The sequence below is a fragment of the Octodon degus genome, unplaced genomic scaffold (assembly GCF_000260255.1).
Source record: "Octodon degus isolate 3935 unplaced genomic scaffold, OctDeg1.0 scaffold00053, whole genome shotgun sequence".
NCBI lineage: Eukaryota > Metazoa > Chordata > Mammalia > Rodentia > Octodontidae > Octodon > Octodon degus.
The window spans coordinates 13347089-13370119 of record NW_004524629.1 but is presented as its reverse complement, the minus strand read 5'-3'; the positions used below and the strand labels follow the sequence as shown (position 1 = coordinate 13370119).

At 41.2% G+C, this 23031-nt stretch overlaps 1 protein-coding gene across 1 annotated transcript in view; it reads left to right on the top strand.

Moving 5' to 3' along the window:
• Positions 1–23031, top strand: part of Gpr156 (G protein-coupled receptor 156) — a 56526-nt gene that overhangs the window by 21334 nt on the left and 12161 nt on the right. Inside the window, exons 3-6 of the mRNA XM_004633334.2 lie at positions 15071–15200; positions 15408–15518; positions 18763–18888; positions 19786–19881. Coding sequence (XP_004633391.1) covers positions 15071–15200; positions 15408–15518; positions 18763–18888; positions 19786–19881 — 463 coding nt within the window. The remainder of the gene's footprint in view (positions 1–15070; positions 15201–15407; positions 15519–18762; positions 18889–19785; positions 19882–23031) is intronic.

Sequence of the window (23031 nt, the reverse complement as noted above, 5' to 3'; positions counted from 1 at the left end):
AAAAAAAAAAAAAGATATAGAAAATGGACTAGTTGTGCTTCTTTTCTGGTGTGTAAGAGTTGGTTTTCCAACATATCTGTAGATAAGGCAATAAATGTGAGTAATCATGACATAATCCATAAGCCCAAAAATGTACCTCAGTGATTCAGTTAAGGAAACTGAAGAAATATTAATATTGCTTAGGAAAATAAGTTTTTGAAAGTATAGAAAAAGGTAGGTTTTTAAAAGTCATAGGAAGGTTGCCAACTATTTTAAGGTACTTTATTAGATGGATAGGGAAAGAGTAATGGAAATTTTTTTAAATCTAAGCACACAGAAAAGTGATAGTCACAATGGTTATTGTTGAGGGGAAATGACAGTCTCTCAAAGAACTTAAAAACCTCTCCAGAGGAAGGCAAGGGCTTCACAGAATATACCAGGCTCCATACAAAATAAGAATAAAAAAGACTTCAAGATGTACTTTTGAAGATGGCCCAAAACACATAAAGGGATTATTTAAAATCCATTAAAAGGAAGGAGCTTGAATGACAGCGGGATCTTTTGCTATGAAAATAGAGCTCAGGGAGTGTTCACGTGCTAAGATACAATAGCCTAGGTTAATTACATGAGTCTGAATTTGTTGAGAAAGATAACAGTGATCACTGTACTCAGACTGCCTTCTAAGAATGGATTAGTAGTAATTCATGAAATATTTTTACTATCGTGCATATTTCAAGTAAGGTAGCCAGAATAAAAGCACATTAATCACTGGCAGTTGTTCGTGTCCTTCAGACATCAGAAACCTTTCAGAAATTATGCTCTTGGTCATGTCCCTTGCTGAGGCCATGGACAAACCCTTCCTGCCTTATAACCCTCAAGTCTCTTAAAAGAATAAAATTCTCACTAGCCACTTCCACTTCCTCATCTCTAGTTTATGATTCAACCCATTCTTCTGACTCCATTGAAAAGTCATCAAATCTGACTTCTTTCCAAAGGCATTAAAACGATAGGTTTATTTTTAGACTCCATCCTTCGTAGCCTTCCAGATATATTAACATCATCAACCTTCTGCTCAGTCTCTCCTTTATGAAGCTTTTCCTTAATTTTCACTATATGTGGATGTTCTGGTTCTACTTTTCTGTGTATCAGCTGCTTTTGCTGGTTCTGGAATTTGACCTATTCATTTACATTTGATACCACCCTGAACCAAGGATGATTCAGACTTAGTTTCTATCAGAATCTCTCAGGGAGCTTGATTTAATGCTAGGAATCAAACCAGAATAGATATTTCACAAAATTCATAGCCAACAGATACATAAAATAATGACCAGTGTCACTAATTGTTAAGGAAATGCAAATAGATACCCATAAGGAGACATCACCTCCCGTCTGTTAGAATGACTGTTATAAATTATAAAATGAAAAGTAAACATTGGCGAGGATGTGGAGATTGTGTGCTGTTGGTGGGAATGTAAATAGTGTAGCCATTAGAGAAAGCAGTGCAGTGTTTCCTCAGATAATTGAAAATACAACTAAATATGATCCAGCAATCCCAAGGAAATGAAATCACTATGTGAAAGAGATATGTGCACCCGAGTGCACTGTAGCATTACTCACAATAGCTGAAATATGGAACTAATTTAAGTATGTCTTGACAAATGAGTATATAAAGCAAATGTGGTATATGTACACAATAGAATGCTATTCAGACTTTTAAAAAGGAAAATTCTATCATTGTGACAGCATGGATGAACCTGATGACATTTACTAAGTGGAACAAGCAAGATGTAAAAAGACAAATACTGAATTATTTCATCTATAGAATCTAAGGAAATTGAACTTATGAAGTATAGAACAGAGTGGTGATTGCCACACTCCAGGGTTGGGGTGGAGGGTGCAAGTGGGCAGGTGATGGCCTGTGGGGAGCCTCCAGCCTGAGGAGGACTGAAATGAGTGTGAAGACGAAGGGAGCCCTGGAGCAACAGCACAGGGCTCCTGGAATGCGTGGTTACAAGTTTGGAGCAGATGAGAATTAGATACAAGGTTACTATTAAAGACATTTACCCCAGCCATTGTGCTCCTCTTGCCCGGAAATGCTCCCTTAGAAGACCATCCTGTTCCTTCCCCTTACTCTAACTCCTACACAAATCTTCTTCCTCTGTGCCTTTGTTCTCAGACCCTTAGCTTACAGAGAAAAGGCGGGTGTTTTCTCATATCTGGGCTGCTTCCTGAGGCATTCTCACACTGACGAGTCTGGGTGAAGCAGTCCCTCTGCGCCTCTTAGGATTTAAGCTGAACTTTGACTGGAGTAATTTTTCATCCTCTGTGCCACCACAGTTGCACCCTGTGACAGTGATCAAGCCAAAGGGTGAAAAGTTTTGGATGGCATGAATAAATTTTAGGAAGTTATATTCAGCATGGTGGCAGTAGCCGATAATATATTTTATAGTTGAAGATTGCCAAAAAATGTATCAGGAGATGGATATATTAATGACCTTGATTTAATTGTTTTGTATCATATGTATCAAAATATGGAATATTTAGTACATATATAATATTTATTTGATAATTATACTTCAATAATGCTGGCAGTGGTCTAGAAATAACCCAATTGTCCTTCAATAGGTGAATGGATAAACTGTGGGACATTTTACAATGAACTAGCATCCAAGGCCTGGGAGATAGCTCAGTAGAATAAGCATTTGCTTGGCAAACACAGGGTCCTGAGTTCAATCCCCGATACCACACACACACATACACACACACACACACACACATACACACAAAAGCAATAGCATCCAATTATAAAAGTTGAACAAAGTATTGATGCATACTACTTGAATGGATCTCAGTGGCATTATACAAATAAAAAGCCGATCTCAAAAATTTATAGATCAGCTGGGGAGATGGCTCAGCAGAATAAGCTCTTCCCTGGCAAGTGCAAGCATCTGAGTTCATTCCTGGGTTCCACCAAAAAAAAAATTATAGATCATTCCACTTATATAGCATTTTCAATAAACAAATTGTGGTGATGAAGAATAAATCAGTGGTTCCCAGGAGTTAGGGTTGGGGAAAGAGTGTGACTATAAAGGAGTAACACAACAGAATTGTGTGTATGACAGATAAATTCAGTGTCTGGATCATGGTGACGGCCACATTAATCTGTACAGGTGTTAAATTTAATAGAAGTACACAAACACGTGTGTGTGTTTGTGAAGAATACATGTAAATCTGCTGAAATCCAGTAAGGACTATACTTTAGATAATAGTATTGCACCAGTGTCACCGTCCTAGTTTTGATTATGTAAGATGTTACTGGAGCAATCTGAGTATCTGGGTGAGGGATACACAAGAACCCTCTGCACTGTTTTTGCAACTTCTGGTAAGTCTTAATTTCAAAATAAAAGAGTTGTTTGGTTTGTTGCTTGAGAAAAACAAAGTACGTGAATTTGGTGGGAAGCGCGCTGTTTCACACAAGCCTGAGATGGGTCCAGGAAGTGGAGGAGAGCTCACAGCCTGCTGGAGGTGGGAAAGGAGAAAAGAGATAAGTAGGTTCCTGCCTCAGAGACTGTTTGGCAGAGTGTGGCCCAGTCCTTTAGCCTCTCTCTGGTCCCACAGCCACTTCTTGCTTGGGAAGGAATGAGAGCTGCAGTGGAAAAGCAAGGCTAACAGCTCCTTTCCATCAGCTTCATGTGGGGAAGGAGCGAGAAAACCTTTCTTCAAAAAGCCTGTCTGGGAAACAAGAGAGAAGGGGACAGTGTTCACCTGAGATTACCTGTGTGTGAACAGTGAGGATTAAATGGTATAAGCATTCAGGGCCTGGAATTAAATCCCTTCTCACCACTCTACTCTCGCTTACTATTCAAATGGCTTGATAGCTTTATTGAAATTTGCAAAACTTCATCTCCCTATTTAAAAACAGAAGTAATCGTGCTATTCATCTCAAAATGCTGTGATGTTTGTGTTAATATAGATAGAGAACTCAGCAATTGCTCCACCCACATTAAATATAAAATCAATGTTGACTTTTCTTTTTAATCTTATCCTACTGCCTTCATCATGACCATTATTCTAAGTAGAAAAATATGCTCACAGATTCTGATTATACTGTAAGTTTTTGATCACTCAAGGGTACTTCAGGGTCCTCGAGTACTTCAAACATATAAAATCAGTCCTCAGCCTCTATAGATGTAAATATAATTTAACTTAACATGTATAACTGTTGTTATGGCGTATCTTTTATGCACTTATCTATTTTTCACATCTTCAGATGAAAAAACATCTGGAAGTGGTTAGTTAAATCCTCCAACATACACAGCCAGTAAATCGGGTCCATCTAATTTCAGAGCTCACAGTGCACCATACCATGTCACCTCAATGTTAATCCATGAAAGGTACACACAAATATTCATCATCTAATAGTCGTTCCTTTTACAGCAGACTGCAGGATAGAATATATAACTCCTGTTGCAGCCTAGAGTAGACATTTCCAGGCCATTTCTAGGGTCAAGGCTGAGAGACACTAGACAATAATAGAAACCAAGCGCCCAAAGCCAGTAGTAGCAAGAATTTAGTCTGGAGCTCCAGCCAGCGTGTAAATCCAGGAGGCATGAGGGAAAGCCTGCCAAGGCCCAAGGGCCAAGCCAGCAGCTGAATCTGAAAGCAGCAGGCAAAATTTGGCAGGAGGTACTGAAGGTTTTGTGTACCCCAGGGCACTCAAGACCCCTCAATCTCCTGATGACATTGCCAGCTAAATGGAACTTAATGCAGCCTCCATGGGGCAGGCCGGGGAAAACCCTTAGCTTGTCCTCACTACAGCACATTAGAAACCTGAGGCAGAAAGGCACCGGCATGGATTCATTAACCAGGAGAGTGACAGCACACTAGGTAGCTGGGTCTTTAAGGGGAAATGAAAGAACACTAGAGGAAACTAGTCAAGACATTCACTCAGCTAGCCCAGTATGGTCCCTATCTGGCAGCAAAACCACATGAAAGTCCTTGATCTTAAGACAAAAGAATCAGGGCAGGTGTTTGATTTCGTTTGGTTTGGTTTGATTTGGTCTGGTCTGGTCTGGTCTGGTCTGGTCTGGTCTGGTCTGGTTTGATTTACAGGTAGGTCAGATTTTTAAACTGTGACCCTAGTGACCCTGGCTGATGTCACTGGTGGAGGTGGAATAGTGGGAACAAGCAAGGCTGCCTCTACAGCTCTCTTCCCTTATCATTCCCAAGTCTTCAACCTCTAAGACTGCTCTAAGTATAAAGATTTCTTCAGTTAGCAAGCATTTGATGAGTTCCTACTGGGTTCAGAGCCCCATAGAGGGGCTGATGGCAAGAGATGAAGTTGGATCAGCACAGTCTCAGAAATGAGTTCACAGATCCTGGCCTGGTGCTGAGTGATTGGAACAGAGCACTGTGCAGGGTTCCCCTCCGATGTTAAGGTACATCAAGGCCTGATGTTCCCCTGCTGCAAACCTGAGGGTGAGAAGGGGAAAGAGGGAAAAGAAATGTTCTGATATGGCAGGTGTATCTTTCCTGCCTCAGAGATGGCTGAGGTGACATGATTCTGCTCCAGCACAAACTCCTTGACTTAGAAGTTTCCTATGGCCAATTGTTCTTGTATTTTATGTCCTACTTAAAATTAGGGCATCTGCTTTGCTTTCTTTGGAATCCAGCAAGTCCCCTGTAAGAACTGCCCAAGGCCTTTTCGCAAAGCAGAAGGAGAAGAGAAGGGAATTACTGCCTCAGAAATTACAACACATGCCTGGGTTATAACCTTAGGGTGTGATTGTTTCTACTCCCTACACCCTTCATCTCTCAGCTCCAGCATTTAGAATAAATTTCCATAAGATATGGGAAAATACATTTAGAAACTAATTTAAACAACAACAACATGGAATGTGGCCAAAATACTCGTAAGTAGAGCCGTATAAGTTTTCTTTCCAATAAGGGTATCCTTCATTGCCTGGGTATCATGAATTTATCAATAGACATCTTCACTACTACCCCAAACCTTGCCGTTTTAATGAGGTAATGATCATTTGGTCTTTGATCTAAATCTTTATGTTTTAGCCTTTAAAAAATTGTAGTGCTGCATTTTTAATTGGTCTTTAGTTCTGTTTACAGCCTAAGCTATGAATTCTGAAGTGTGTTCAATGTAAATTTATATGTACATATAAATTATATTCACCTATAGTAATTTTGTTATGTGGCCCACTGCATGCTGGGAAAATCAATTTAGTACTAAGTTAGAATTTCATTCTAAGTGAAGAAGAGAAGGAATAAGGAAAATGTGCGGTGAAAAGAAATAAAGGAGGTGGTGGCCTAACATGCTGAGGGCAGAGACTGCATCTCCATTGCCTTCGTGTCTGTGGTTCTTCAGACCTTGACAAGTTGATATTTGGGAATCATTGAATTAATGTTTGACATAAGATGACCACAAATGTATGTTTGCTAAGTATAAAATTCAGTGAGGATATATCTTTTTTTTCTTTCAGTCTTTTGAACTAATTAGTCTAGTTTCTTACACACTTAGTCTTTTTTTTCTTTCTAATGTGGAATAAGATGCCATTTAATTTTGTTCATCCATAGCTAATATTTTTATGTATATGCTTAATGATTTTTTCTTTACAATAAGTTTTGGACAATTTCATTTTTGTGTATCTTGCTATGATTTTATTCAAATTTCTTGTGCAAAAGGTTCATTTTTCTTGGAAATGTGATGCCATAATTTCAAATAAATTCAGAAATTTTAAATCTTTAAATATTCATCACCTACCTCTTTCTACTTTGAGAATTCTAATTATATGAATATAAATTTCTTGATTTTGGCACAGAGTAAACTTATATGACTGATCTGTAAATTCTTCATTTTTATTTTGGACAATTTTTATTGTTATATTCACTTAAGTTTATAAATAATTTATTTACAATGTACAATCTATTATTAATCTCATGCTATGTATTCATTTCAGAAATATTTCTCTAAAATTCATTCTGTCTACATCTTATATCTTTCACATTTCAATATTTGACAATATTTTTAATATGCTATATAATTATTGATTTTTCAGTAAAGTTAATGAAAAAAAAAGGATGACCATAAATGAGATAATAAGCAGTAAAGCATGGAGACTCTGGGGTCCTTGGTGAGAGGGAAAGTAGGGGCAGGGTATTTAGCAGGTTTTCTTTTCTACTTCATAGCTGAATGTCTTATTTTGCAGGATTGATTGGGCTGCAAATGCTACTGCAGTTCTCATTACCAAGTCAGCCTGTTGGTCCTGGTTCAGGAAGAGAGGCAGAAGCGTAGTTTGGCTGGCTTATTAATAAGGCTAGAGTATGAGAAAGAACTTGCCTCTAGGGTAATCTGAGAAAGGAAGTGTTAGGAGGTGCCTCAGATTTTTTGAGGTCCAACCACCGCTAACCCCGCAGCAAGCCTGTTGGCAGTATGTCTTTGTTCTTCCAGGTCCTCACCAGCTTCCCCGAACTGACAAAGCCCGGGGGGCTCTTGCCACATAAAATAAAGCTATGGAAGCATTTAGGATTATAGGAAAGCAGGCGAATTTAGAGGAGCCAGGCTCATGGAAGCCAAGAGGCAATTCTAGGTGTTAAAAATATCACTTACTGGCTTCATGAATGTAAAAAAAAAAAAGTCGTGTTTTCTAGCCCAGCTGCAAGCAGCAAATCAGTCCAAGATCAGCAGGTTTTCCGAAGCCCAGGCAAGACTGGCACATTGTTAACTTCGGATACAAATGTCAGCTGAGAGTTGGAAACCTGTGTGGCTGTGGAAAGGAGGTCTGATCCATCGAATGTTTTACAAGGGCCGTTGCCATATCTCTGGGCCTGCATGGTGCTTGACACATGATGTAAGAGACATGCTGGACAAAAGCATTTCCTAGGAGAATTCTCTGGGAAGAATCCAGCTGGTGGAAAGAAATCTTAAAGTGGCCTGATCGCATGAGAGACAATGAACATATACGTGCACATGCTTATGTGAATAAATACTCCCTCAGATGTTGTACTTTCCTAAAAACAAAGAGACCAAGCATGCAAAGGCTTCATGGACAATGCATTAAGATTTTTACATTTATTTTTAGACTTTTTTTCAGTACTAGGCTGAGAGGAAAGCTGAGGAGGGGCTCATTCACAAGGTTTTTCAGTGCGGAGTTGGGGTGTATGGATTTTCCAGATGATCAAAACCCAATGTCTATGGAAGTCTGTAGCATTCAGAGTCTCCAAAGTATCTGTGGATTTTTTTGTATTCACTAATTTCAAGAACTTCTTAACCATTGCAGGGAAGATCACAGGGTTCTCCCTAAAGCATTACTGTTATGACTTTTGTCTAGTTGTTCCCCCAAAGCCTGATGTCGTCACGGGGTGGGCTTCTAGAGTTTATGATTGATTGATGGTCCAAAGCTGGGATTATGGGGGTGAGTGCTATGCCTACCTCAGGGCAGGCAGCCTGCCTGAATGCAATGTAAGGGAGGGAAAGAGGCATGCAAGCTGTTCCTCCCTTTTGCTCTTGCTGCTTTTGCTGTTTTCAGCCACACCTTCGCCATGTGCCACTCTGCCTTGGAGCTACTTGAGTGTGGATGGAAACCTCCACAAAACTGTAAGCTAAATAAGCCTTTTCTTCCTTAATTTTGGCAATTGAATTTTTTTCTCATCAAGAGAAAAGTAACTAAAGCTATTACCAAGTACATGCCCCTTTTGTCTTAGCACATAAGCATTGAGACAACTTGTGATTCCCTTTTTTTTTTCCAACAGTGAGGATTGAACCCAGGGCCTTTGCACTGAGCTAAGCTCCTAGCCCTTTTTTGTTTATTTTGAAATAGGGTCTTGTTAAATCACTAAATTGTCTAGGCTAAGCTCAAAGTTATAATACTCTTGCCTCAGCCTCCCAGATCGTTGGATTATAGGCATGTGCCACAACAACCAGTTTGTGACTCTTTTCAGCTCTCAGATTCATGGCACTTTAGAGCTGTTCGGCTTACCTACAGGAACCTAGTCATCGCTCTAGGCAATCATTTAGGATTATCTAAATTACCTACTAGAGGAAAGCTTTCTCAGAGAAAAATGAGATTAGGGAAGTAGACAAGCGAAAGATGAAGAGATGGGCCTTCTGAATGAATTTATTTACTCATTCCACAAATAGTTATGAGACACTTATCACTTCTAGAGACAGTGCTAGGGATTAATATATAGATGAATCAGAAATAGCCTGGCTTTTGCAGAATAGAAAGTGTCTAGTGTGACATATTTATAATGGTAGCAGTATAGCATGACAATTTTCTGAAGCACACATATCATGGGGGATTATAGAGAATGTCACCAAACCTAGAATTAAGGGAATAATCCAGAAAGATATGCTCTTATATCTTTGAATCCAAAGCAAATGTAGAGAAATGTAATGTAGAGGAACAAATAAAAAGATTGGTGGCACAATAAGTTTGTGTGGTCTTCAATAATTTTCAAGGAAACAATTTGCAAGGCTGTCTGATATTTTTCCTTCAGTACTCAACTGCCTGAATATAAAAGCGGACAATGGGCTTTCATTTTTCCCTAACTTTTATTGGGCAGATGCAGCAGACAGAATTATTTGTTGAAAGAAGAGTTCAGATGACCAGCCAGAGGTTTGAAAGTAGAGGGAGAAAGAAAAAAAAAATAGATTGGAGAAAGCAAAGACCCAAGGAAATGCAAGCGTGCAGGCTGTCAATGAGAAGGTGTGTCAGAAGTAAGCATGTAAGAGGAGACCTCATAACTCATTCATCAAGTGAGTGCTTTTAATGTTCAGGTGAGGGTTCAGTGCTGGGAGTGCCTCATGAACAACTCTAACTGGCAAAAGACAATAAAAAATAACAATAATAAGTATATTATGTAAAATATTAAAAATTAGTAAATACTATGGTGGAGTGGGGAGGGGAGGAGGGACTATGCAGGATAAGGATTTGGAACTGTGGGACAAGGGTATAATTTTAAATGGAGATGTCATTGTAGCCTTGTTTGAGAAGCTAACATTTGAACAGCCTTTGAAAAGAGAGAGGGAGTGAGCCATGCAGGTATTCAGAATAAAGTATCCATGCAGGGAAAATAACACTTCTAAGACTTTAAAGTGTGAGTATCTGCTGTTTTTAGGAATAGCAAGAAAGTCTGAGTGACTGGAAGGGAGTAGGTGGTAGGAACAGTGGGAACCAAGTACCTACGGCTTGGTGACCTTGGTAGAGACTAGCTCTTCCTCCAGAAAAATGGAGCACTACTATGGAGTTTTGAGCAGAGAAGTGATGTGATCTGGTTTGCCTTTAATGGATCCTTCAGGATGCTGTGTTAGGGAGGTTCCAGGATAGACTGGGTAGACCAGTAAGAAGGCTGTTGCAGGTGAGATTCTGATCAGTGGAGGCAGCAGAGGTGGTGAGAAGTGGCTGCACTCTGGATATATTTGGTATGATACAGCCAACTAGAATACATGGCCTATTGAATGTGGGAAGTAAAGCAAGAATCAAAGATGACTCCAAGAGTTTTGTTCAAACAAATAGAGAGATAGGCGCTCTTGTTACCTGAACTGGGGCAGAATGTGGGAGGAATGAGTTGAGAGAGGAGACAAGAGGAAGAGTTGAGTTTTGGATGGGTTGTAGTCAAAGAAAAGCACACTGATATTTAAAATCCCAGAAATAGAACCATTTAAAATGATCATAAGACCCAAGGTATACAACCATGAGATGCATGTCTGGAGGGGAATAAAGGGAAGTCATTATGATTTTAAAATGTAGAACTCTGAAGGTTGCAAAGTCAGTGAAATCTGCTGGCATAGTTTCTTAAGGTGGTGGCCCCGGGAGAACAGGAAGGAGCAGGGCAGGCCTAATGATCAAATTTAAATACAAATGTTAAGAAGTCACAATATTATTAGTTTCAGATCTGCAGAATTTGAATTATGTAAAGACTGACCCAGACATCAGATACAGGCACAGCAGCAGAACACTGAGATTTTCAGAAACGTATCAGCTAACATTAAGGATGTTTATTGTTGGCTCCATAGCTAGCCTCCTTTACCCTAGAATGTAAATTTCCTAAGAACAGGAGTCTAGGCTGTCTTATCCACGCATGTGTCTGTGAAGTTTAGAATTATCCCCAGCTGATACTCAATAAACATGTGTTCAATTACAGATGTTTGGAGTTTTATAGAATTGCAAGTATTATGTGTGATATTGTCTCCTATTAAAACTGCAGAATCATAGCGGTACCTCCCAGAAAGAGTATAATTTTCATCACTGTGTAGTATGTATTCATTTGTTTTGCATAAGAAATATATTTATGTTATAGTTTCTACTTTTTGTATGGTGTGTTGGAATGCATTATTTGGGGGTTTTGGTAGCAGAAACATCATAACCCGGAAGGTAGTCCTGATAGTAATGCTGCCTCTCTGCACATTCACTGGCTGTCCTTGTCACCAGGGCAGTGAAGCCATTGTGTCAGATTCTTGGAGGGCACCTCCATCACTGTAGGGAGTTAATGCTCCCTACATATGGACTACAGTGTCAGAGAAAAGGAAATTCTAAGCCAACTGTTGAATGCCCATGAAGTTGTTAATTTTAAAAAGAAAAGGCTGCTTGGAATTTTACATGAGATAGATTTATAATCCAGTTGTTGCATAGATCAAAGACAGTGGGATTAAAAAAATTTATCAATTCTTATTTAAATCTTATGTTACTAAGAAGCTTTTTAGAAAGGTTCACGTTTGATTTCAGATACTGTACTTTAATGCCCAGTGTTCCTTTTATATCTACTCACACCTGTAGCATTTTAGAAAGCATGTCATGTGACATCTTAGGAAAGCTTTCTAACAGTCATGGCACTCCAAGAAATATGGCCCAAACTCAGAGCATGTTTCCAAACTCAGTAACTCCAAATGTGATAGATCTCCAAGCTCAGGAATCACTATTTGGTAAAGACCTTTAAAACATGTCTGTAAGCTGTTGAATGTCAGATAAGCATAAAAATGTATTAAAGACTTGAAATGATAATTCAGGAATATACAAGTTCAGTAGATATAGACAAATGTCTGTATCTATTGAGATGTTGCTTGAATCAAGAAATATTTTAAATAGTTCCAATCAAGTGAAAAAGAAGAGATGAGATAATATATTATTATTTAATGTAATAATAGTATAATTATATTATAATAATGGTATAATTATAATAGTATAATTCTATTATACTATTACAATTATGTTATAATATTAATAATATAGGGTAACATGTAGAATATAAGAATATTATGTTATAGAATATAAGTTCTATTTTTTAAAACTCGTCTTGTTTCAGTCTCCCAGGCTGGTTTTTAACTTTTCATAAAATAGTCTGGTTTCTCTTTAGGTCATATAAATCTTTCACCTTTTCTTAACTTTTCATAAACACATATAAGTAATATAGATGACAATGGATATTTATAATTAAGTATATAATATTTAAATCTTCTGGTTTTGTGGAAATTATGTGTAGCTAAATTAAAATATTCAGTTATGTAGGCTTCAGATTTCAGTTCAATAGAAAAATATAAATGACATTGGGGGTTGAATTCCTACCAAAGTAAGAAGTGCATTGCCCAGACATAAATAATTTACCTGCTGATTGGAGATGATTCCCTTAAGAGGCATTCCAGTGTTCACTTGGCCCAATAAAATAGGGAAATCGTCAATTCATATTTTCTTTCCCGAGGAAAACTTTCAATGAAATTGTTCAGGAGAAAAACATCAAGACATCCGTGTGTAACTCCATAGCAAGTGTATTTGAACGGTGCATTTACAAGAGCATCTGAGGCGCGAGGGCGAGTGACTGTGCCATCCGAACTAACTGAATGGGGTCCCTCAGCTAAATCACAAGGGGCAAGAATTCTAAGTTAGGATTTCATACCATGCTTCATCACTGAAAGGAGACCATGGGACTGGGGTTTGATCCCCGGGCCTGCCCTGCTGGACCCGCCCCCGGGGCGCGCTGAGAAGGTGCTGAGACTGGGCGTGGTAGTGCAAGCCTGTAATCCCAGCTCTTGGGAGGCTGTAAACAGTCGGATCACTATGAGTCCGATCTAGTAATGAGACCCTGAACACGCTGTAGACTAAAAAAAAAAAAAAAAAAAAAAGACCAGATTGTTGTGTTCAAATGAAAAACTGCAGGGAAGTAAGTGAGAAACCCACCACTCATGAAGGAGACAAAGCAGGTGTGAGATGGGAGTGCTGGGCAGGTGCTTGGTGAAGGCGCCTGCACTAGTCAGTCATGGCTTGTGTGCAGATCCGGGAAGAATGGCCCTGCAGGAGCCCGCCCCTGGCATCACGGCAGAAGAGTGTGGTGACGAGATCTGCTTGTCACATGGCAGCCAGGAAGTAGAGGCCCAAGGAGCAGCCACGTCCAAGAACATGGATCTCTTAAGACAGGAAGGGAACTTGGCATGGAGAGAAGACAGAGGGGAGCAGAAGGGAAGTAGAAAGGACCAAGATGCAGCCTGCCTATGTACCTGCTCCCCCTCATGAATGTATTCATCGTATGTCACAATGTGTTCTAATGAAGAAAAGAATATGTTCCTCCTCCAGGTCACCCCTCCCAGTGACCCACCTCTTCCAATCAGGCCTCACCATCCAACATGTGAGATTTTAGGTGACCTTTTAGCTCTAAGCCAGAGTGCTGCATTGCATTCTATAGCCACTCTTAGAATTTATTGTTATTGTTATCCCCATCTTACAAAGGGCTTACGTGAATGCTGTTTTCACTTTTAGAGAAGGAAAAACATCAATGCTTTTGCTGCAGGACAAGGTTAAACTCAACGGGACTCAGGGACTGAGTCTCAAGGTGATGCTTGATGTTTGTGCAGATGAATTACAATGCTAGCCACTAAGTAACCACGTTAGGCCTGTGGGGCTGTGACATTTCAAGTGCAGCACTTTCAGACTGTTTGTTTACCACCTCCAAGGTACCATGTCTGTCCTTAAATAGCTGCACTAAAAACATGGTTTTGCCTTGGCCCTCACCTTTAAGGTGCTTGGCCAGGTAATCAAAGAGGCACAGAAAAGAATACTTGCCTCCTCAGTTACTATTTAAAAATAAAATTATAATAATTATCAAATAACTATTCATATTAATATTGAATTTATGTAGAATACACCATTTCAAATAAAATTCTTAGCTGGGCATGCTGGTGCATACCTGTAACCCCAGCACTTGGGAAGCTGAGGCAGGAGGATTGCTGTGAGTCTGAGCCCAGCCTGGTCTACTTACTGAGTTCAAGGGCCAGCCTGAAATGTATAGTGAGACTCCTCTCAAAAGAAGAAAAAAGCCAAAATTCTTGACCACAATTATATCACTTCTTATTGATCGTTACATTTTTGTTATGGTGATCAGTTTCCCCTCATAATTAAGCCGGTTTCCCCCTTAAATTAACCAGTTTACATCTTGAACCTCTGCTGGTGTCCGGGGTTTGTCTGAGATCCTGAAGTTAAATCACATACCTATTGTGCACATCTCCTTCTAACCTTCCAAATGTTCTCACTTAAAACTACGTCAAGGAAAAAAAAAAAAAAAAAGCCTGCCCTGATTTGGTTCCTGCTGCTTCTCTCTTGGTCACATACAGTGAGAAAAACAAATTTGTGCATAAAATAAAGTGAACAATAGATGAAAAAATAATCCTAGACCTCGTTTTACATAGTAGCTGGCTTTACAGCACATTTCTGAAAATTCCAAACTGTCTCCTTGAGCATGGACCTACTAGTTATTTTTTCACCAAGTTACATGTAACAGCTTCTTAGCTACCATGAACTTCCCGGGAAGCATCCTAACTTTTCTCTGCTACCACCTGTGTGTAGGTAGTCAGCTTCTTTTAAAAGACTGGGAGTTATACAGACAGGGAGTGCCAGATTTAGTGCTCTTTGAAAGTAAATGAAAGAAGCCAGAAGTTTTGCCAGGGACATAATGTGGTTTCTTCCCAGCAGAGTCCCCTCACTCTTTGGCTGTGTCAGGAATGATTCTAAGGAGGAAACACTGATCTTGCAGATCTTTGACCCCAGTGCAAAGGGTCATGGCTCTTAGTGTCTTTTTTTCTGATCTCTTCTAGGATTGTGAAGATGTCCAGTCCCAATCTGAACATTGTGACCATATTGGGCAGTTGTTTGACTTACACTAGTGCTTACCTCTTTGGAATTCAAGGTGTTTTAGTGGGGAGCTCAATGGAAACTCTCATCCAGGTAGGTGATATTTTGAATATAACTACTCTTCTTAGTGGTGGTTTCCTGTCTTTGGTGTGCACACATTCAGAGGCGATCCTTAGCACACAGTCAGCGAGACCCCTTCCTACCCCACATCTTCTGTGGGCCTGAAGCTTTGCAGTCAGAATGCATGAAGTGGTGAAGGCTTCTCTCATGACTTTCGATTCTTTCCCCTTCTACTTATAGCTAAGACTGTCCCTGCTGTGCATTGGGACCTCCCTTGTGTTTGGCCCCATTCTGGGGAAGAGCTGGCGACTCTACAAGGTGTTTACCCAGCGGGTCCCGGACAAGAGAGTGGTGAGTAGGCATCAAGTACACAGTGTGGACTGCATGTAGCTGCTCCACAGAAGAGTCAAAGCTAGAGGCTGCTATACATCACCAGGACTCAGTCCCTTAAAATATCCTAAAATTCTTGTTCCTCACTTCAGACCTTGAAGTCATGTGACCTTGTAAAGCCCCGGACCTGGAAGGTGTGAGTCCTCACTTTGGGGGCTGTTTCTGACGTGAGCTCCGCTTTGTTGCACACCTGTCCAGGGCCTTGTGGGCACCTGTGAGTCAGGCACAGTGTAGGGGAGAATAGCTGTTGTTCTTGCTTGGCACAGGTGTGAGACTGTTGCTTGGTTGGCACAGGTGTGAACTAGAAAGGAAGGAGAGCGATCAAAGAAAAGCTGTAGCAAATAAGCAAAGTATCCCCCATCCATACCGCTGCTGGCCTGGAGCCCAGGTCTTCTCTGTGAAAGAGGCAGTTCTCTGCATGGAGATACAGATAGAGCAGTAATAGTCCACACCAAAGGCCAAGGGGCAGCCAGATTGCCCAATACCCCAATATCAGGCATCACTGTAACCACATCCCACCATTTAATCAGGCTCCCTGATAAAACTTCTCAGCCTCAAGACCACATCAGCCTCCTTGGCTGAAGGCTCAGCCTGGACCCAGTACATCATGTGGTTGAAGTCTACTTCTCTGGAATAATGGGATTTTTTTTTTGACCAAGCATTATTGAGTCGTGGTGAATATTTATTAAAAACTCAGCTGTAACTACACAGATGAAGATGACTGCCTGAAAAGACAAAATGTCCAACTGTCCCTCTAGAAGACTGGTTCCTTTTTCAAAGATATCTTTCTGAGGCATAACTGACCTGGAATGAATTATATATACTGAAAGTATGTTTTGATAAGTTTGATACATGTACATCCAGAGACATGGCATATAATGAACGTATCCATCACCCCAGCATCACCCCAGTATCACCCCAGCAGTGTTTTCGGGTGTTATTGTCCAATTCTTACATCCCTGTCCCTATCCTCAGTCACCATTAATTTGTTTGCTGTCATTATGGATTGGTTTGTGTTTCCCAAGCTTTTATGTATGTAGAATCATACAGAATTTACTCTTTGCCTCACTTATTTTAGTCACATAATTATTTTGATGGATGCTATGATTATTCATCTGTATTACCATGTGTATTAGTAGTTCTTTTGTTACTACTGCTGAGTAGTATTTTAGTGTGTTGATAGATGTTTGGGTTGTTACCAGTTTGGGACTATTAAAAATTAAAGACACTATGAATTTTCATGTGTATATCTTTCTATAGACATATGCTTTCATTTCTTAGACACAGATCTGAGGGCAAACTATTTGGATAATATGATAAGTTCATGTTTCAGTTCTTAAGAAAGTCCCAATTGTTTACCAAAGTGATCGTGTCCATCTACATTTTCTAATGACAGTGCTTACATTTCCTCTAAACATCCTTGCAAACATTTGATTTCATCAGATATTTTCATTTTACCATACTAGTAGGAGGTTAGTAGTCTCTCATCGTGGTTTTAATTTACATTTTCTTAATGTAATGTTGAGCATCTTTTCACATGCTTATTTTTCCACTTATCTGTTTTGCGAAGCATCTATTCAACTCTTTCACCTAGTCTTTCTAATTGAATGAATTTTGGTTTTTTATTGCTGAGTTTTGAATGCTGTAAGCCACATATTATTGTCATTATTTTATTTAAATAGTTATGTTTTAAAGATATTTAAATAATAAAAATCAGACATATGTTGTCCATGTAGTTACCATTTCCATTGTTTTTAATTTCATGGACAGACCCACCTTTTATCTGTATCACTTTCCTTTTCAAACCTGAAAGATATCTGTCATTCTCATGTGAGTATGCTAGTGCTGAAATTGTTCAGATTTTGTGTATATGAAAAGGTCTTTATTTTACCTTTCTTCTTTTCTCTTTTCTTTTCTGCTAGGAATTGAACCCAGGGCTTCATGCATGCTGGACAAATGCTCTAGCTCTCAGCTATAATCCCAGCTCCTCACTTCTCTTCACAACTTGAAGCCATCCCTCCCCCATTTCTCTCTTGGCTTTGTATCATGAGAAGCCCAATATCTTCTTTACATATAACATGTCATTTTTTCCTCTGGTTGCTTTGAAGAACCTCTCATTAATGGTTTGAGCAGTTTTCTCAGGGAACTGAATTATTTATACCTTAAAACTTATAACTAGTGGGACTTCTTCCTTTCCATTGGGTATCAAAAACACAGATGCACATCTTGCCCAGTTCATCAGTACTATATACATTTCTCACCTAAGCTTTCCTCATATTTCTAATTTTCTCTCTTCCCTGGTATTTTTCAGTGTTTTATCCTGTCACAGTATATTTTTTCTTAATTTTATTTTTATGATGACAAAAGTAACATTCTCTTCCTATCAAGTCAAATAGTATATATGTACACTAAAAAAAATGTTAGTAATTTCCCAGTACCTTCCTCTCTGCTCCACCCTCTGGGTTGGCAATTGTCTCAGATACATTTCTTTCATTGCAGGGACAAAATGCCTCATACCCAAAATTAAGGAAGGCAAGATTTATTTAGCTCACAGTTTGTGGAGCTTTCAGTCTGTGTGCAGAATGGCACATGGCAGAGGACAACAGTTCATATGAAGGTGATAGAAAACAGCAAGAGCCCAGAGGGAGGAGCAGTGGCAGAGCAGCAGAGGCAGAGACAAGCCTCTCTTCTCTCCTCATATTGCCTTCGGGCTATGTGCCCCGGGGCAGGTGTAGCATGCACATTCATAATCCCAGCAGCACTTATATCCTTAATCCCAGCATTGGGTCATGAATTAATCACAGACTCTAGAAACCCACCCCAATGACTACATGAGGCTTTGGGGGGAACAACTGGACACAAATCCTAACAGTTTTTAGCAGTTTGGTGTTAAAACCTCCACATTTCTCTATGTGTTCATATAAGCATATCTAGAAATAACTGTGTTTATTTTGCAAGTCCCTTTGAATCCTTTGTCAGAAAATACAAAATACAGAAAAGTTTCAGAAATGAAGACATCAGTAGTAATATTGATGAAAATAACACGGACAGCGTGATAAATGTTTAGTGCCTGTTTCATTGTTGATGGCTGTGTTTGAAGCTCTTGGGAGGGCTGTCCCTGGAGCCCTTAGCCCATGTAAAGCACTCTGGTCCCTTTGTCAAGTAGCCAGAAAGCAAAGGGACACTCTGACCTTGACTTTTGCAGATTATCAAAGACCTGCAGTTGCTGGGGTTGGTGGCAGCCCTAGTGATGGCTGATGTGGTCCTGCTTGTGACATGGGTACTGACCGATCCTGTCCAGTGCCTGCAGATCCTTGGTGTCAGCATGACGGTGAGTGGCCCAAGCCCTGGGGAATCTAAGTCCTTCTGGGCTGGCCTCTATGTTATATAGGGTCATTTTCACAGCAGCATCCACTGAGTGGCCATCCCTGTGCAAAGAGAGGGAGAAGAGACAGAGCAATGGCTGCCACTCCTACCGCTCCTCATGCACGAGTGTCCTGTCCTGTGGACACCCCTGAGATGGCAACGGCCTGGAGTCTGCCTGGCACTTATGTCTGCCTTCACATGACCAATAAGGGATGTTGGCTTCCCTAATGGTTGGGAGGCAGAGGTATTTTGAGATAGAGTTGCTCATCCCTGGTTTAAATCCCCGGATTCTACCATGCTCTCATGACCTTGAGAAACTTATTTAGCCTCTCAAAGTCCCTTTTCCAGATAAGATAGAGATGATAGTACTGCCTATTTTGTAGGGCTATAATGAAGAGTAAGAGAAACAATTCAAGTAAAAGACTTAATATGCCTGGCACACAGTATTCAATGAATAGCATCATAGGGGACTGAGGAATACAGTGAAACCTTGGCACTCTAGCTAGGATCTAGTGTACTTAGGATTCAGCTGTTTGCCAGTAAACCTCTATAATGTGAAATAATCCAGAACTTTGCGGAGGCATTGGTGAAGTCATTATGGAAGCAAAGCACATGACCAAGAGAAAGTCCTGTGTCCAGTAACCACTTGTTCACCCCACTATACCACCTCTTCCTGCAACTTGGAGTCAATCATTTAAGTTCTAGGGGAGTCACTTCAGTTACAATTTTTTTGTTTGTTTTTGTATAGTAGAGGGGAAAATATATATTGTAGAGGAATATATAGTTTATGATGTTTGCAAAGATCTCCTGTGTGATTTGGAAACTGTAGGAGCTATCAGGCCTGACCCTGTGTCCCTCCTAGGTGACAGGGAGAGATGTGTCCTGCTCTTTGACCAACACACACTTCTGTGCTTCGCGGTACTCTGATGTCTGGATCGCTCTCGTTTTGGGATGCAAGGTTGGTAACCACAGCTCCTTTGGTACCAGCTATTTGTCACCAACAGAATAGATATGAAGAGAAAATTATGGAAATTGAGTAGGACCTATTAATTACTAATGTCTGCAAAGAGTCTTGGACCTAGAGGAGACCTCCTTGTTGGTGCATAAATCTCAAAGCCAGAACCATTTTTCTTCCTCTACATGTTATGTTTGCAGGGTCACTTTCCAACTCTCTGGCTGTCTTCATTCAGTCCTCCCCTGTTAGTCTACTTTCTGCCATTGTGACAAAATACCTGAGAACAACAATTTAAGGGGAAAAACAGCTTTATTTTGGCTCCTGGTTTCAGAGTAGTGCATGGTCTGTTGGTTCTGTTGGCTCTGGTCTGTGACAAAGCAGAAATATCACAGCAGAGGGTATGTAAGCTACTCATCTTAGTAGCCAAAGGATGAGGGGTCACCAGAGAAGGTGTCAGAAACAAGGCTGTCTTCACAGCCAGGCCCCCAGCAACATGCTCCATCCAGTTAGACTCCTACCTGCAAAGTATCGCTGTCTCCCACTAAGGACATTCAGTTGTGAACCCACCAGCAGGTGCTCATGTCCAGTCACCTTCCCAAAGCCCCACCTCCAGACACAGGATCCTTAGGGGGACATTTTAGATCCAATCTAGAACACCCTTTGAGTCATCTGGATTCACCCTGCTTCTCCAACTCTATAGCCCGATTTTCATGTTGATTTCATAGTACTGTTTTCTCTGAAGCTTCCCTGCAAGAAGAATTATGAGGAGACATTCTGCCTGGCTTGATTTCTTCTCCCAAGAGTCCTTACAAGCTTCTTGTATCTTTCTCCAAGATTTGGATCACAGATCCTGGTGCCTTTTACCCATGCAATTTTCTCTGTCTGGCTGGGAGAAGGTCCGGTCCCAGGGCTGGCAGCAACATGCACAGTGTTCAGAGCATGTCCAGTTCCATCAAAGCATCTTCCATGGTGTCCCAAGTCACCTGCCCTTGGACTCATTAGGAGAACAAACATAGAATACTCTTTGGACACCTAACACCAAGGGCTGCCCTCAGAACAGACCCTCTCTCAGCAGTTTTGCAGCTTAGAAATCCAGAGAACTGGCTCTGAGGGTGCAGGACAGGCCTGTTCTCATGAGGCCACTGTTGACTACTGGCACAGAGGGGTCGGGTAAATGATTGCTGGAGGTTTTGTAGCCACAGTGACCTTTAAAGGTAACCTTCACTCACTGCACCACTTGGAAGATGTTAGAGGTAATTCCTTTTGAGGAATCCTGGGATGGATTCACTATGGGCCTATATTACTTTGATAGAAATACTTTTTTAAGAAGGCTTCAGGAGGTGAACAGCCCTTGGTCTCTTGCATCTTGCTAGTGAGTGGGGAAACAAGCCTCAGTACATAATGACATAGAGTGAAGTCCAACTCAGCCCCTCCCTCACTGCCCATGGCCCTCCTTTCACCTTCTGAACTTTGGTCTCTCACTTGTGAAATGGAGACCATGATGGCTTCCCCTCAGAGCTGTGTGGAGCTACAAAGCAGGAGAATTTCTGGCCTCTCCTGGCCCATAGTGAGAGCTCGGTATGGAGATACAGTTGGATTCAGTTATGACTGTTCTTCTGTGGCCTCTGGACAGGTCTGAGGAGCCCAGTGCCCTTGGGCTCCATGGTGGGTCGCACCTTGCTTATCTCATGTGGGCTCCCTTTCCCACTTTATGTCACTGTCATATTGTTCAGTAGGATGAAAGAAGGAAGGAGGAAAGTGACCCTGGGGAGTCATCAAGGGGCTCCTGAGAATGGTGACATAGAGTTCTTAGAGTCCCCATATAAGCCTGTCACCTCCCCCAACCCTTTACAGTGAAGGCAGATGACACACAGGGGTCATGTGTGACACACTCAAAATGGAACCCTCAGTGTGTGGGAGCCTTATTCACACTGCTCTGCCTTTTAGCACAAGTTTAATGGAATTGAAACATTTTATGAGAAGACTATTTAAACACTTCAGAATTACATTATTAATTCCATTCACCTTTGACACAAGTACAGATGGTCCAACTCTTCCAAATGCCTCCCTGCTGTGTCAGTGACCCAAGCACCAGCCCCTCTGGCCTCCTGACCTCTGTGTCCTCTGGTCACTGACCACCATAGAACAGCTACGTTCAACCCTTCGGCCCCACGTGGGACCTGGGCATTAGAAGTACCTGAGAGGCAGCTCTGCTGTGAGGATTCCTCCCCTCCTGGCACACTGGTGCTAGAAATCCTCTCTAGGGCCATCCCACGGGGGAGCTGGAGGGATACTGGAAGGGTCCTCTGCCCCATGGACTCACCAGCATTTTCTGGCCATGCTCCCAGCCCAGCCTTGCCCCAGTGGCAACGTCACACCTGTATTATATCCAGGAGTATGTCTGCTCCCCAAAACCTCCCTATAAGCCAGGGCCCCGGCAAACATGAGCCATGGCTTACCCCTGTGGTACCAGTTCCTGAGCTACACCTAGCGTGGTGCTTTACACATCGTCGGACCAGCCAATGTCGAACCATGTGTCACTGATTAAAGCTCTGCTTTCTGTGTATATGCAGCTCCATCTGGAAAAAGCACCTGGAGTGGGGAGTTTCTCTCTCCTTAGCGCAGACAGGAGCACCAGAGCAGTTGGTGGCCATGGAAAGGGGAAGGCTTGACCTTGAGGTCCTTGTGGTGGTGCAGAGACTGTCACAAAGCAGGGAACACATAGATGCAGTGACTTCAGCCCTTGCCTGCCCTCACCCTTGCCTGAGTCCCAGCCTGCCTCCTCCTCTTCTTTCCCACCCTCCATCTCCCAAGTTGGGCCAGTGGACATGGTTGCTCTCACCACTGGATGCAGGGGTACCCTGCCCTCCAAATCCTCATCTCTCCTGTTTATAGACACCATCCACCCTTGGAACCTGTTCTGTCTTTGTGTCAGGAGAGCCCTGCATCACAGCTGACTTTCTGACCTCCAATGAACTAATTCTCAGTGAAGGAGAGGAAAGTGACATTTAGTAAGTCCCCACTATATATAAGATATGATTGAAAACTATAGTGACTGTTTTCAAAAGCTTTTTAGATTTCTTACAGTAAAAGACATATGGCTATGAATGTTCCTTAACATATTCCCCTTACTTCAAACACACTCTCCCTCTT